General features: G+C 46.1%; 1 protein-coding gene across 2 annotated transcripts in view; it reads left to right on the plus strand.

Moving 5' to 3' along the window:
- The first annotated feature begins 1790 nt into the window (after nt 1-1790).
- Nucleotides 1791-13101, plus strand: part of XKR4 (XK related 4) — a 217760-nt gene continuing 206449 nt past the window's right edge. For both annotated transcript variants that reach the window (XM_079299851.1, XM_079299852.1), the window contains exon 1: nt 1791-2730. In XM_079299851.1, the coding sequence (XP_079155977.1) occupies nt 1892-2730 (839 nt within the window). In that variant the 5' untranslated portion in view covers nt 1791-1891. The remainder of the gene's footprint in view (nt 2731-13101) is intronic.

Below are 13101 nucleotides of genomic sequence, written 5' to 3' on the forward strand. Positions count from 1 at the left end.
TTACCATGTACATTTAAGAGTTAGAAGGCAGATTTCTCAGCTGTCCATATGACTTCTGTTTAATTAATGAAGTTAAAGGGACTATATTTAGTCACAGAGCTTAACGTAACACTACCCTATCAGTCTCACTGCCATTCCTATTAAGATATTCCAGCAACGCGGTTGAACGAACTCACTGCTCTATTTTAAGAAGGGAGAGGGCATGCTCATAAAATATTCCAGAGGTTTAAAAAAAAAGAATATATATATATATTAAAAAGGTGAAGAGGTCAATTAGTTGCTCATCCCGTATGGTTGAAGATGCAGGAGGACAGAGAGGGCAGAAGGGTCAAGGGTGGGCGGTAAATGCGCCCCCACCCGAGCCCTGTGACTCCCGTGTGACTCCCGGAGATGCTGGTGGCCTCCCGGGCAGCCTCCGTTCCCTTGTGTTCCCCGCCGGGTTCCGAGGGCGAGGGCCGCCCGGGGCAATCTGTGTTCCGCGGCTCCGGCTCCGAGCCCGGGACGGCCGCTGCCCGCGCCCCCAGCCGGGAACGCCGGCGGAGCCACCGAAACACCCGGGTGAGCTCCGAGAAGCGACCGCGCTCTGTGAGCAGCCGGGGCTGCCAGGAAAGGGGCGGGGAGCGCTGAAAGGCGTCGTGAGTTCGCCTGGTGAATTTTACGCCTAAAATACGATTTCTCCAGGTGGCGGAGTGAAACGGTGTCTCCTCACCTTCCCCCGAACGCCTCTGAGGCAGCGTGAGTCACGGCACAACCCGAGAACTGCATCTCGCAACAGCGTTTCACAAAGTTAGGGGAGCGTCGGCAGCGCTTCCTACGGGACAGCCGGGACGGCCGGGACAGCGGGGACAGTAGGGACAGCCGGGACAGGCAGGAATGCCGGGATAGCGACTGCCGCCCCGCGGGGACCGGCCGGGCCGGGCCGGTCCCGCTGCGTGCCTCGGGCGTCACGGCGGGGCATCGCCGCCCGGAGCTGCCCCCAGTCACCGCGCCGGGGCCGCAGCAGCCGCGGCTCCCCCAGTCCGAGTATGCCCGCTCGCAGGGAGAAGCCCCCCGGGGGGACCCCCGCCCTCCTGGCCGCCCGGTCCGCATCCACCCGCGTTTCGCCACTCCAGCCCCGCGCCGGCGGGGCAGACGCAACCCCAAGTGCTCGGAGGACACCGGAGATCGGCAGCGGAGCCGGCGGCAGCGCCGCCACCCGCTGCTCCCGCGGCCCCGGGCCGGGGGGCGCCGGCCACACCCCAGCTCTCCCCGCCGACCCGCTCCCTCGGCGCCGCCGTGCCCACCTCCCCGGGCCGGGCAGCCGAGACGCCGCCTCCCCCCGCCGCCGCAGGGCCGTGCTCCGCACCCTCGGGGCAGCGCCGCGCCCTCCCCTCCCCGCCCGGCCGCCGAGCGCCCCCTTCCCCGCCCCTGCGCCAGTGCCGGTGCCGGGCGGGGGGGCGGTGGCAGCGAGGGAAGAGGGATGAGGTCATCCTCTTTCCCGGCGTCAGTCAGCTGGGTGGTGGCGGCGGCGGGCGCGGGCGGAGGCGAGCGGGGAGGCGGGTGCGGGATGCGCTGCTCCGGGCAGCGCAGCCCTGCCTGCTCCCGGCTCGAGCGGAGCGCGGCGGCGGCCCCGGCACCGGCGGCCCCCGCGGAGGCGGCGGCGGGGCGGGCGGGCTGAGCGCGGCTCCCCGCAGACAGGCGGCGCTGCGGACGCGGCCGCCGCGGAGGAGCCGCCCGCGGGCGCGCAGCCCGGCGCGGAGCGGGGACAGGGGACAAGGGGAGCGGCGGGTCCGCGGCGGCGGAGGGCGGGAGGCAGGAGTCAGGAGGCGGAGGAGGAGGAGCAGGAGGAGGCGCGGGATAAAGGAGCGCTCGCTGCTCCCGCTCGCTCTCCAGCGGGGCTGAGGGAGGCATCATGGCCGCGAAGTCGGACGGGCGGCGGAAGATGAAGAAGGGCGGCGAGGTGGCGTTCACGCCGCTGCAGAACTCCGAGCACTCGGGCTCCGTGCAGGCGCTGGCCCCGGGGCTGCCCGCCGGAGCCGGGCCGGGCGGCGGCAGCGACGAGGATGAGGCGCCCGGGGGCGGGTGCTGCAGCGGCGGCGGCGGCGGGGACGGCTCGGGCGGCGGCTCCCGGTGCTGCTGCTGCTGCTGCAGCGGCGGCAGAGGAGGAGACGGCGGAGGGGGCGGTGGCGGGGGCTCCCGGGGCTCGGGCGGGGGCTCGTCCTCCTTGTGCCTGCGGCTGGGCAGGGAGCAGCGGCGCTACTCGCTGTGGGACTGCCTCTGGATCCTGGCCGCCCTGGCCGTGTACTTCGCGGACGTGGGCACCGACATCTGGCTGGCGGTCGACTACTACCTACGGGGCCAGCGCTGGTGGTTCGGGCTCACCCTGTTCTTCGTGCTGCTGGGCTCCCTGTCCGTGCAGGTCTTCAGCTTCCGCTGGTTCGCGCACGACTTCAGCACCGAGGACAGCGCCGCCGCCGCCGGGCACTGCCCCGCCGCCGAGAGCAAGCTGCTGGTGAGCAGCGGCTCCGCGGCCGCGGACATCGACGCCGCTCGCCCCAGCACGCCGCAGAGACAGGCGTCCACGGCCAGCAAGGGCAACGCCACCAACAGCAGCAGCAACAGCAGCAGCAACGCCGCCGGCACCGGCGCCGCCGGTCCCCGCGCTGGCGGCGGCCGGTCCGCGTCCTGCGCCTTCTGCATCTGGCTCCTGCAGTCGCTCGTCCACATCCTGCAGCTGGGGCAGGTCTGGAGGTGAGGAGCAGGGCGAGGGCGGTTCGGGGGCCGGGGGTTGAGCCCCTGGCCACGAGGGAGCGCGCCCTGCCGCGGGCGGGACTGCGCCCGGCCAGCCTGCCCTGCCGCGGGGTCCCTCTTTGGGACAGCGCGCCTCGGGCCCCCGGGTTGACCGCGCTCCCGCGGGGCTGAGCGGGCTCGGGGTGCCGAGGGGAGCCCCCGGGTCCCGGAGCGTCCCGTGCTGCACGGGTGGCCGCCCCGGGAGGCGCCCGGCTGCTCCAGCCCGCGCTGCGCCAGGTGCCCAGAACTTCCTGGGAAACCTGCGGCAGAGGCTCAGTAAAATAAGGGAACCGGGGAGCAAAAGGGGACATACCCCGGTAATGCACATCTCCTGGTCTCCTCACATGTGGCCAGCACACCGTTGCTGCCAGCGGGGAACTTCACTGGCAGCGAAGAGTTACTTTCCAGTAACGCCCTGATGCCGTGTTTTGAGATTTATGTGTACATATGCTGCGAAGAGTCATCTCTTTGCTATGCATATCCATTTTTTATATATGTGATGTATTAAAGGAATGTCTTCTAAACCAAAGTTTTGAGTAGCAGTTCTCAAAACCATCTGCAAGTGACGTACTGTGCGTTATGGATAGGATGTGCTGAAGTAGGTTGCGAAAGGCACTTGCTGGAAAAGGAGATGACATCATAGTTTTCAAAAGTAAAGTTTTCCTTCAATTTTAGCAAATTTCTGGAAAGATTCATATGGAGGCTGAATGCCCTGCAAATACATTTAGTACTGCCTGAAAAGTGCAGAGTTCAGAAGGCATAGCGTATAAAGAGGTAAAACTTTCACATGAAATTTTGAAAGATAGATGTTGTGTTGAAGAAGGTCATGCAGTAGGGCAAGTGCACTAAAGCAACAACGGAAAATACCTTCTGTGTTTCTTGTCTGATGGATGGAAAGAAATGATGTCATCCTTCTGTTTTGGAAACACTTGGGACTTTTCACAAGTACTTCATTAGGGAGTTTAATTGGTTGTTACTGTAAACTTCTAATGCTGGTACTTCTAATATCTGTCTCATCCTTTTGGGCAAAGACTGCCTTTTCCTCTGTTAGTGTAGTATCCAGTACAGCTCAATTCTGCTTGTGGCTCTGAGGCATCAAGGAGTCCAGGTGCTGCTAGATATTGACTAAAGATCTTGGGATGCCACAACTAAGTACCTTTTGTTTTCCAGAGTATTTGGTTCATTGTAACAAATTCAATTTGTAAAACCTGTGAGACTAACTAAAAGTTACAGGTCTGGTTATATTAACAATGCCATGACTTGAAAGGGAAGCAGAATTGTGAACAAAAAGTGATGCTTTGTTTCAGATCTTGAATGCTTGTATTCTCCTTCACGTTCTACCTTCGGAGTTGTTTAACACAAGTTAAGTTTAGGACTTTCTGAATGTCATGGGTTTGTGCAATGTTTACTCCTCACCCTGCAGAGATAGAAAAGTAAGTACAATGACTTAAATTGTACTTTGAAATAATTGTTGATATTCATACATACAGAAGTCAAACAGTGTGAGTGACAGAGAGTTTTACAAGGTCTGGTGTCACGACTGTATTGGAGAACACAAAGCGAAGGGAGGGCTGTGGGTGGAGCAGGGTGGGATCCAGTACAGTACAGCACTTCTATCAGATGAGGTGTCTGGGAATTAGAGCTCTCCAGCTGCTTGCTTTTTGATGAAGCACAGTGTCTTTTAACATAAGATTTCCTCCTTGCAAAAGCACCTACTCCTCTATATTTAAAGCTAGATGAGTCTCTTTTGATCATATGCAGCTTTTCTTCTTGTTTTATGTGCAGCAGTGTAAGACTACCAGAATATTAAACTGATGAGATATTATTTATGGTTTAGCCTGTTACACTTTTCTTTTTTTTTTTTTAAAGTGAAACAGAGCCATCAAATTGCTTGTCTGTCAGTAACTTTGTAGTATTTATTTGCAGTTTTCCACAAACTCAGAAATTATACAGTCAGCAGTATAGAGTGTTCCATATCAGCACTTCATAGTTGATTAAAGTGGCTCCATTTTAATTCCCTACATATATTCCTGATTAGAGAAAGCCTTTGGAGACATCTACAGCTAATAATCAGCACCAAAGAGAAGAGGTCACATCAAACTCTGAGAAACTGTACATAAGCATGGTGTCAGAACTAACATGATCTATAGAAATTTTCTGGAAAACAGTATCTCTAATCAAACACTTAATAGTTCAGAACTTTTACTTTGCAGTGTAACACTGGCACTGGCTTGAGCAAACAGCTCAAGCTATTTAGGCTGAAAGATGACCTGAAGTGTTTTCCAGTTGCCTGTGTTTGGAGTCCAGCTCCATCCTTGACAGCTGAACAGACTGTGCTGGCTGTGTGAGCACCACAAGTGCACCTGTGCTGGGGTCACCATCCCAGCAGTTGACAAAACCTGTTACCCTTTGTTCTGTGTCTTCTGAGCTTTCAGATTTTTCCTTCTTTTTTCTTTTGCCCCTGGTTAAAGCTTTCCTGTAATTGTGTGTAAGTTTTCTGTTACTTACTGCACTGAATCTCCCACAAGTAAAAATGACAGTAATATGTCTGTCATTTCTCTGTCAGGGAATGAGGAGAAAGTTTGCTTGTGTCTGATTCTACTGAAATTGGTGTTCATTCTGTTTTCATATGGTGTTTGTTGTCTTCTGTTCCTCTTAAAATTAATTGAATTCTGAGGTCTTCAATTTCCCTTTATTTGTCCCATTGCCAGAGGTTTTGGGGGCAGTGGTGTCAACTGCTTATTTAAGGAAGCCATCCTGAGGAAAAAGTGGTACAACTGACAATCCCAGTGCTCTTAATATTAAAAAATAAATAAAAAAATTGTAAAAATGTGTTTTCAGTGATTAGTTCTGTCAGAATGACTTTTAACAATTTCAAAGCTTTTCCTCTGAGATTAATTTTTTGTTTACAAACATACTGAAAGCCAGATCATTGAAAATGATTATGTGTTAATTTTAACTAAAATGTGCTAATGGGAAATGAATGAGGTCTTTAATGTGGTATGGAACAATTCTAGAAGTAGGCAATCTAAAATTACTAAAACAGTTTTTATTCCTAGTATGTGAAAAAGAGGAGCTGCAGGAGCAGCTAAGCTGCTAGTCAGTTCTGAATAAAATAATTTTTTTTAAATGGGTGTAACTTCCCCCCACAGAAAAAAAACCTTGAGAATATCAAATGGCTTCTTTTTAGAGAATATATATATTTCTTTTATCTCTCTGGGTTTTGGCTGTTCAGGGACTTTCTGATAACAGTGTCCACCTGTTAAATTTCCAGTAGAATCTCTGAGGATCTTCTCACCTCAACAGAGTGCAGCAACTAGGCATTTGTTGGCAGCTAGTTTCATGTTAAGATATGATCACTGATGAGATTCTGCCTTCAGAGATATACAGATATATTTCCTTATCCATACTTCTGGTGTGTTGTGCTTTTCACCAGTATTAGGGCATGGAAACCACACTATGGAGGCCTCTTCTCCCAAGCAGGTGGTGTCAGAGACCTGTGTTGTTATTAGTAGACTCTGGGGGATACAAGGAGGATGTAAGGCACAGGGTGTTTCTAGTCCAATGAAAGGGAAAAGGAAAGTGGATGCTTTAGAGTCTGTAAGGATCTTTGTAGAGGTATTTGGGCCAGTAGGATTCAGATAAACTATTGCCCTTTGAGCCTGGCCTGAGAGTATGGCACCACTGCCCTTGAGCATCCCTTTGATTCACTAAATTTCACAGGCTTAGCTGTGACTTTCAGGTTTTGCTGTGGATAGCAGGACTTGATGACTGGACATAAGAGATCATAGTGTTCATTTGGCATCTGTGGAGCTGGTTCATTTCCTCTAAAAAAAAATTCCTGGCTAAGGTTCCTTTGGTCTGGCCATGCTCCTGAAGCTGGGTAAAGGGATCCTGGGAGTCAGCCCTGGGAGGAGTGTGGGTTGTGGGCAGTTGGCTGAACAAGAGAAGGAGACTGGAGGACGTGCTGGTGCCCATCTTGTGGTGTCTGGAAAGCAAGAAGTAGCTCCCTGAGGCAGCTCCTGTGCCTTGCAGCAGGGTGGTGTGAGCAGGCTGCTCTGGTGCTCAGAGTGCTTGGGAGTTCCCACAAATTGTGTGTCATTTTGTCTGAAAGGTTGCAGTCCTAGTGCCTGGAAGGGAACTGTCAAGTTTCTGTAGCTAATAAGGCCAGAGGAAGGGTGAATCATTGGAAAGAAGAGGACTGGAAATTACCGTTAAAAATTATTTCTGGATAGCTGAAACAATACTGAGATGTTTAAGTATATCCCTCTCAACAGAGTGAGGAGGTTTGACTGAGATCCTAGCTCTGTGGGAAACCACCTAGAGAAGGAGGAGGACACATCAAGTGACATTGTCCAGGACAGGTGTCTGTTCCAAAGTGAACCTGGTTGCCTGACAAAGGATGCTATGTTTTGGCTATATTGGTTTATATGTTATACTAAGAAGCCCTTATTTTCCTCATCCATCCTGGTTCTCATTTGGAAAATAAAAAGGGGTTGGAGCAAGGGTGTAAAGGTGGTGTTGGATTCTGAGACCAGGGCGAGTTGTAATTTCTCAGTGCCTTGTGGAAATATTTTTCACAGGCCAAAGAAATGCAATTGCTTATGCTTATAAGCTTCACTTCTGCAATGACTTGACACTCTTAGAAGTAAAAAAACCAAACCAACCAAACCAAAAAACTAAAAAAAAAAAAATCCAACATAAAAAAGAGGAAATTGTGTCTGCCCTGCATGTGAGAAATCGTTACAACTTCTTCAGGTGCTCACCATTGAGCATGACTGGCCCCCTAAAGTGGAAGTGTCAGCTAGGTAGTTCAAATTAAGAAAAATATCATTGGTCTTAGCTCAACTCTGAACTTAAATAGGTTCATTTCTTTTCACACTTTTGATCTGCATAGTAGTTTTGACACTTTTGTTCAGTAGCAATGTAGGAGTTTGCTGTACTTATGTGGTCAATAATTCCAGCTGCCATTGGACTTCACACTAAGATGTGATAATATCTCAATCTGACACCAGTTTTTCTCACTGTTTTGAAATCTGTCAGATAATTTGTCACATGGAGTCCAAATTTATGAATCATAGCCATTTCCTAGACAAGATTATTGCATATCCTCCCCATCTGTCTCTTAGTGTAGTGAAATGCTGCCACTCAGCAATGCCATATTTCTTTTATTGAGTTACTGCAGTGCTTGAGTTAAAATCCTACTGACTAACTATTTTGCTTGCTGTATCTTTAGGTCTCAGAAAAGGGTATGGGCTGTCAGAAACAGAAAATGTGGGTTTTTTTCCTTCTCAGCAGGATTAGAAGGGGCAACCTACCCTATAAGTGGCCTGACCACATTTGAACTTCTGGTAATATATTCATCAGAATAATTATTGAAATTTTCTTATTAATTTTCATTCCCCTTTTTCCTTTTCTTTTTTCTTCCTTCTCTTTTCTGAAGACACTAGTATGCAGATGAAGTCTGTGCCTTTCATATTTTTTTGGAAACACAGGAGTGAATCTTTACTATGTTCTTAAAAATCTCTTACAAGTCTGCATACAAATCAGATTTGGTATTTAGTTTATTCTAATAACCTTAGCTATGTGTAAAAGATGCTGATGTTCTTTAGAAGAAAGATACTGTACTTTAATAATTAACAAGCGTTCTCTCTGTAGAGAATATTTATCAGTTACATAAGTTTTCAGATTTTCAAAGGATTGCTTAAGCACTGATTTCTGATCACACAATTGTCTTAGTAGGAAAACTAATATTTTATACACAGAATGCTTTCTAGAAACATATATGTAGGGAGAATTTCTATTTGCCTTTTTCAAGAGTGAAAAATTGGTAAGATTGCAAGGGTTTGTGTTTCAGAGGACTTAATGTCACCATATATAGACATTATTCTAGAGTCCTCTGATGCTGTGAAGGAATGATTATATGTAGATAACATGAATTCAGAGAAATGCATCACATCATAATTTCTTTCTAAATGTTATAAACTGGCAGAAGGTTCTTGGAACCAGAGAGGGTTTTGTTTTGTTTTGTTTTTTATTGTTAAAATTTCTTGTTACTTACATCAGGGGAGGTATTTATGTCTTAAAGGTCAGTTTGCATATCTACATCTCTTGTGGGAAAGCAAGTGTAACGCCACAACATGATCTCTAGCCTCAGTTATTTTCCTTCATTCTTCAGGTTATTACATCACAGTTTAACTTGCTTAGAAGAGTATTCTCCTTGTCAGCTGGCTTAGTCCTTAATATTTGTCCATAAGAACTGACTTGGCCACAAAGATACAAAAGTTCTAATAAAACTAAAATTAAATCAATTCCTCTGTCACTTATAACAGTGTTACCTTGTTCTTCTGTCTCTCTGTTCCAATTAAATAGCTTTTAATGTATAGCAGATAAATCACAACAGTGACTTACATTTTCAGTAAACAGGTTGCTTGGGAGGAATTTATCAGGCACAGACAAAATCAATAGCTCTTTTGCTTGCACTTCAAGTAGAAACTTTTGTTTGCTAAAGTATATTTACAAAGTGGTGCTTTCTTTGTCAATTTTAGCACAGCTGTCAGTGGTGTTCATTGTGTCAAGTGGACATATAGGCATGGAAGGGGCAAACAGGCTATAAAAAGAACTGCTTTGATTTGCTTGATTTTTAAAATGAAAGGAGGCTGATATAAAGAGCACATGAGGGATCATGTAGAAAAGGAAGAAGGTTCTGAAAAGGCATGGGAATATCAGTTAATACTCCTAGGTACCTAACTCCAGTTTATTTCCTTTCAGCCAATGACTGAAGTGGAATTATTTGAATAATTTCCTAAGTGACTGCTTGAGAAACTTTAGAAGCAGGCAGGGAAACAGAAGAGTTGTATGTCTGGGAAAATGCACAGCAAAAATGTTAGCTACACAGAGAAAATGCTAGATAAACTCTCACTGCAGTGAGTAGTCATCTGAACAATGATAAATAAAAATGTGAGATATCTGTCTGGCATAAGCTGACAGGAAAGAGAGTACTCTAAAACATCTTTTCATAAATTCTAGAATTAAAAAATAATAGGTCTTGGGTATATATTTTTCCAAGAGATTTTACCTGAATTTTCTGACAACCATAACATGAATTATCATCTCCCTGTGGGCTCTGATTGCTGAAGTGGTTTCTTATCACTCTCCTTCTCATTCTGGTTCCCTGCCTGAATGGCTGAAATGGGTTATAATGTACTTTTTCCCTCAAGATAAAATAATTGCTATATTATGTTATTATTTTCATTACCTTTCTTTTGACAACAAGCCTGTGCTGTTCAGCATGTTCATGGTATAAGGCTTGTATGGTGAGCCATGTAAATCTTTTTGATTGGCAGGGATAATCAGTGGGGGTGCTTAATGTTATCAATCACAAATTATTTGATGTCACGAGTTGGAGCACATGGAGTGAGATAATTTTGTGGGGTGTTTTCAATGGAATTTTGGCAGGCAGTGATGTGACAGGGAAAGTAACTACTTTTTTGTTCTTCTAAAGATGGAAGGTGTGACTTAGACAAGACTAATGCACCAAGGATGATGCCAGCTGCTTTAGGGAAGGATGCAGATGTTTTATGGTGAAGAAAAAATGGATTAACCTATGGATGGATGGACAGTTTTCCTTATCCCTATCAGCTATTGTATATCAGATTGTTTTCTGCCCTTAAAAATGAAGGTTAGCATTGCCACCTTACTCTCTTTAATGGGATGTTTTCATGTAAACATCTGATCTATTCTAGGATCCTGCCAACTTCTTTGAGTGCTGCTTTCCCATGCATAGTACATAGGATCAGTGGATTACTTCCTGCAGCTCCAAGGAAAGTACCTTTAAATATCAAGCAGCAAACATCAGGTATCTGTAGAGAGATCTCTACATGCATAGAGAGCAATGAAAGCCACTATGCTGATTTTTCACCTTTTAATAGTGGCTTGTGTGGAGTGATAAGCTTTGTCATTATAAATGTGTGTGGGCTTTTATCTAAAGGAAGGGTATGGATGAAGCTGTATCTTTTCTTATTATTCTTCAACCTTAATCTTTATAGTCTCACTTTATATGGAAATATTTCTGTGAGACAGATCTTTAATAGCACTTTCCTCTGAAAGCAGAATTTAGATGTTCTTCAGGCATATAGACCTGAAAAATGACCTGAAATTTGGTTTAGCAGCATGGTAAGGAAAGCTGTTTTACTGTGAGGGTGTCAGAGCACTGGAGCACGCTGCCCAAAAAGTTTGTGGAGTCTCCTCTGCAAATATTCAAAATATGCCTGAATGAGATCCTGTGCAACTTGCTCTGTGAACTTGATATAGCAGAGGACTTGGACTAGATGGTCTCCAGAGGTCCCTTCCCACCCCAAACATTGTTATTCTGTCATTCTGTGTGAAGTTACTTGAGGAACTTAAACATGATGGACCATAATGTTCAACTTGAAAGCTGCCTTGTATTCCTGCATTTTAGCTGTGTCCAGACCTTCCCCAGCACACACAGCCTGAGTTCCTCCTCATTTAAGCCCATTGCAAACTAGATGTTAGGCTGCAGTGGCAGCAAAATCCCTTAGTGGATCCAGTTGGCAAGCATTGTTTAGATCTGCTTTATGAGCAATGATGAGCTTATATCCCCAACAAATATTGCAGACTCAGCCTTGGTTTATAGTACTGGAGAAATGTCCCCTGTGATGAGAGTATTTGCTCAGGTTTTAGGAGATTTGAGTCCAGTGCCCTTTCCAGCTGTGAGGGGTCATTACTGTCTCCCTGATTGGTTTCTGCACTGATGCTTAGGCAGTGCTGGATGGGGGCATTTACTGCCCTTCTTTCTGGAGCTGTGACATAACACTGACAGTAATGTCATGTTTGTGAGGCCACAGAGGAAGAAATAATAGGGCCTTGCAATGAGACCAAAACCAGTTTTCCCTGTCTTTCTTCTTTATAGTTTAATTTTTTTCTACCTTTTCCCATCTTTTAACCTTCTCTCTTTCTCTTACCCTAAAAGTGCACTACTAGTATTTCTGTTTGCAAACATTCATGCTCCATGTATAGTATAACCATAAAGAGTACCATAATACTGATCTCCATGAAAATGCCTGCTTAAGTTTTATAGGAGTAGCTCCAAATGAACTGAATTAGCTGAAGGATTGGTTTATTCATTTTGTCGTCAACCTTTCTTTGTCATATCTAATCAAACTTAGAAAAAGAGATAGAAGAAAGCTGTTTTTGATGTATGGCCAGTAGTATACCCACTGGTACACCCAGTAGTTTTTTTTTTTTCACAATTTTGCTCTGCCATTTCTTGCAAAAGTGAATGAGATAACAATTTTAAAACTACAGTTTAAAAATTGTTTGAGTTCCTGGTTCTTGCTCTGAGTTGATTTCCTGATACCTTTTTTTGTAGTTGATTTTTATCAATGTAAGATGAAATTTTGTGGCTGAAATAAAAATTTTTCTTCATGTCCCCGCTTCTTATTTCCCAGCTCACCTCAAGCTCCACAGCAAGTGGAGCCCAGCTTTTCAGTATGCATATTTTTGGTTGTCTTTTGATTGTCTTTAGTCTGTGCTTCAGAAATTAAGAACTGCAGCTGCCTTTTGCTTCGATTAGAGTGGAGCTTTTTATAATATTTTTTCTTAAAAGGAAGGATATTTAAAGTGGCTCAATTTGGGCAGTCAAAAGCAGAGCATACTTCTGAAGGTGTTATTCTTTAGTTGTCTAGTACATATTTGCAGTCTAGTCTGTGGATATTATGAAGCCTTATTTTTGTAACATTCTTTGAGATACTTAGATGGAAAAATGATCTAGGGAGAAACAATTCAAAATCAAATAGAATTTCAATGTGTTTGTCAAAACAGGTTTTAAGTTAAATATGTTGAAAACATGATCATATCACTATAAGTGATAGTATTGAGTTATTAAAGTAAGATTTTGATATTTTCAAGATTTCTTTCCACAAGGCTTTATGCCTATTACACCCAGAATATGCTTACAGCTTAAGAAAAGTTCTGTCCTTCACCACATTTCCTTCACCTACTACTTTTGCTGCTTCAGGTTAGCTCATCCCCTCATCTTTTGAGCTGTTTTCCTTATTTGTTAGTTTGCTTTTTAGGCTGGATCCAGCATACTGTGGAAAACTTGCCTCAGGGTTAGGAATTTTTCTAAACCAAGTGGAGGTGCTAGAATCAGCTTCAACCTGAAGCTTCCAAGAACTGGACATTTCAGCTTCAGAAACAATGATGTGTGGGTGATAGCAGCCAAATAGGCTGGGGATAGAACATTACCAGAAGTACTGGTGGAAACTGGACTCAACACAGAATTATTGAAAAAAACATAAATACAAACGG

The sequence above is a fragment of the Erithacus rubecula genome (assembly GCF_903797595.1).
Source record: "Erithacus rubecula genome assembly, chromosome: 3".
Taxonomy (NCBI): domain Eukaryota; kingdom Metazoa; phylum Chordata; class Aves; order Passeriformes; family Muscicapidae; genus Erithacus; species Erithacus rubecula.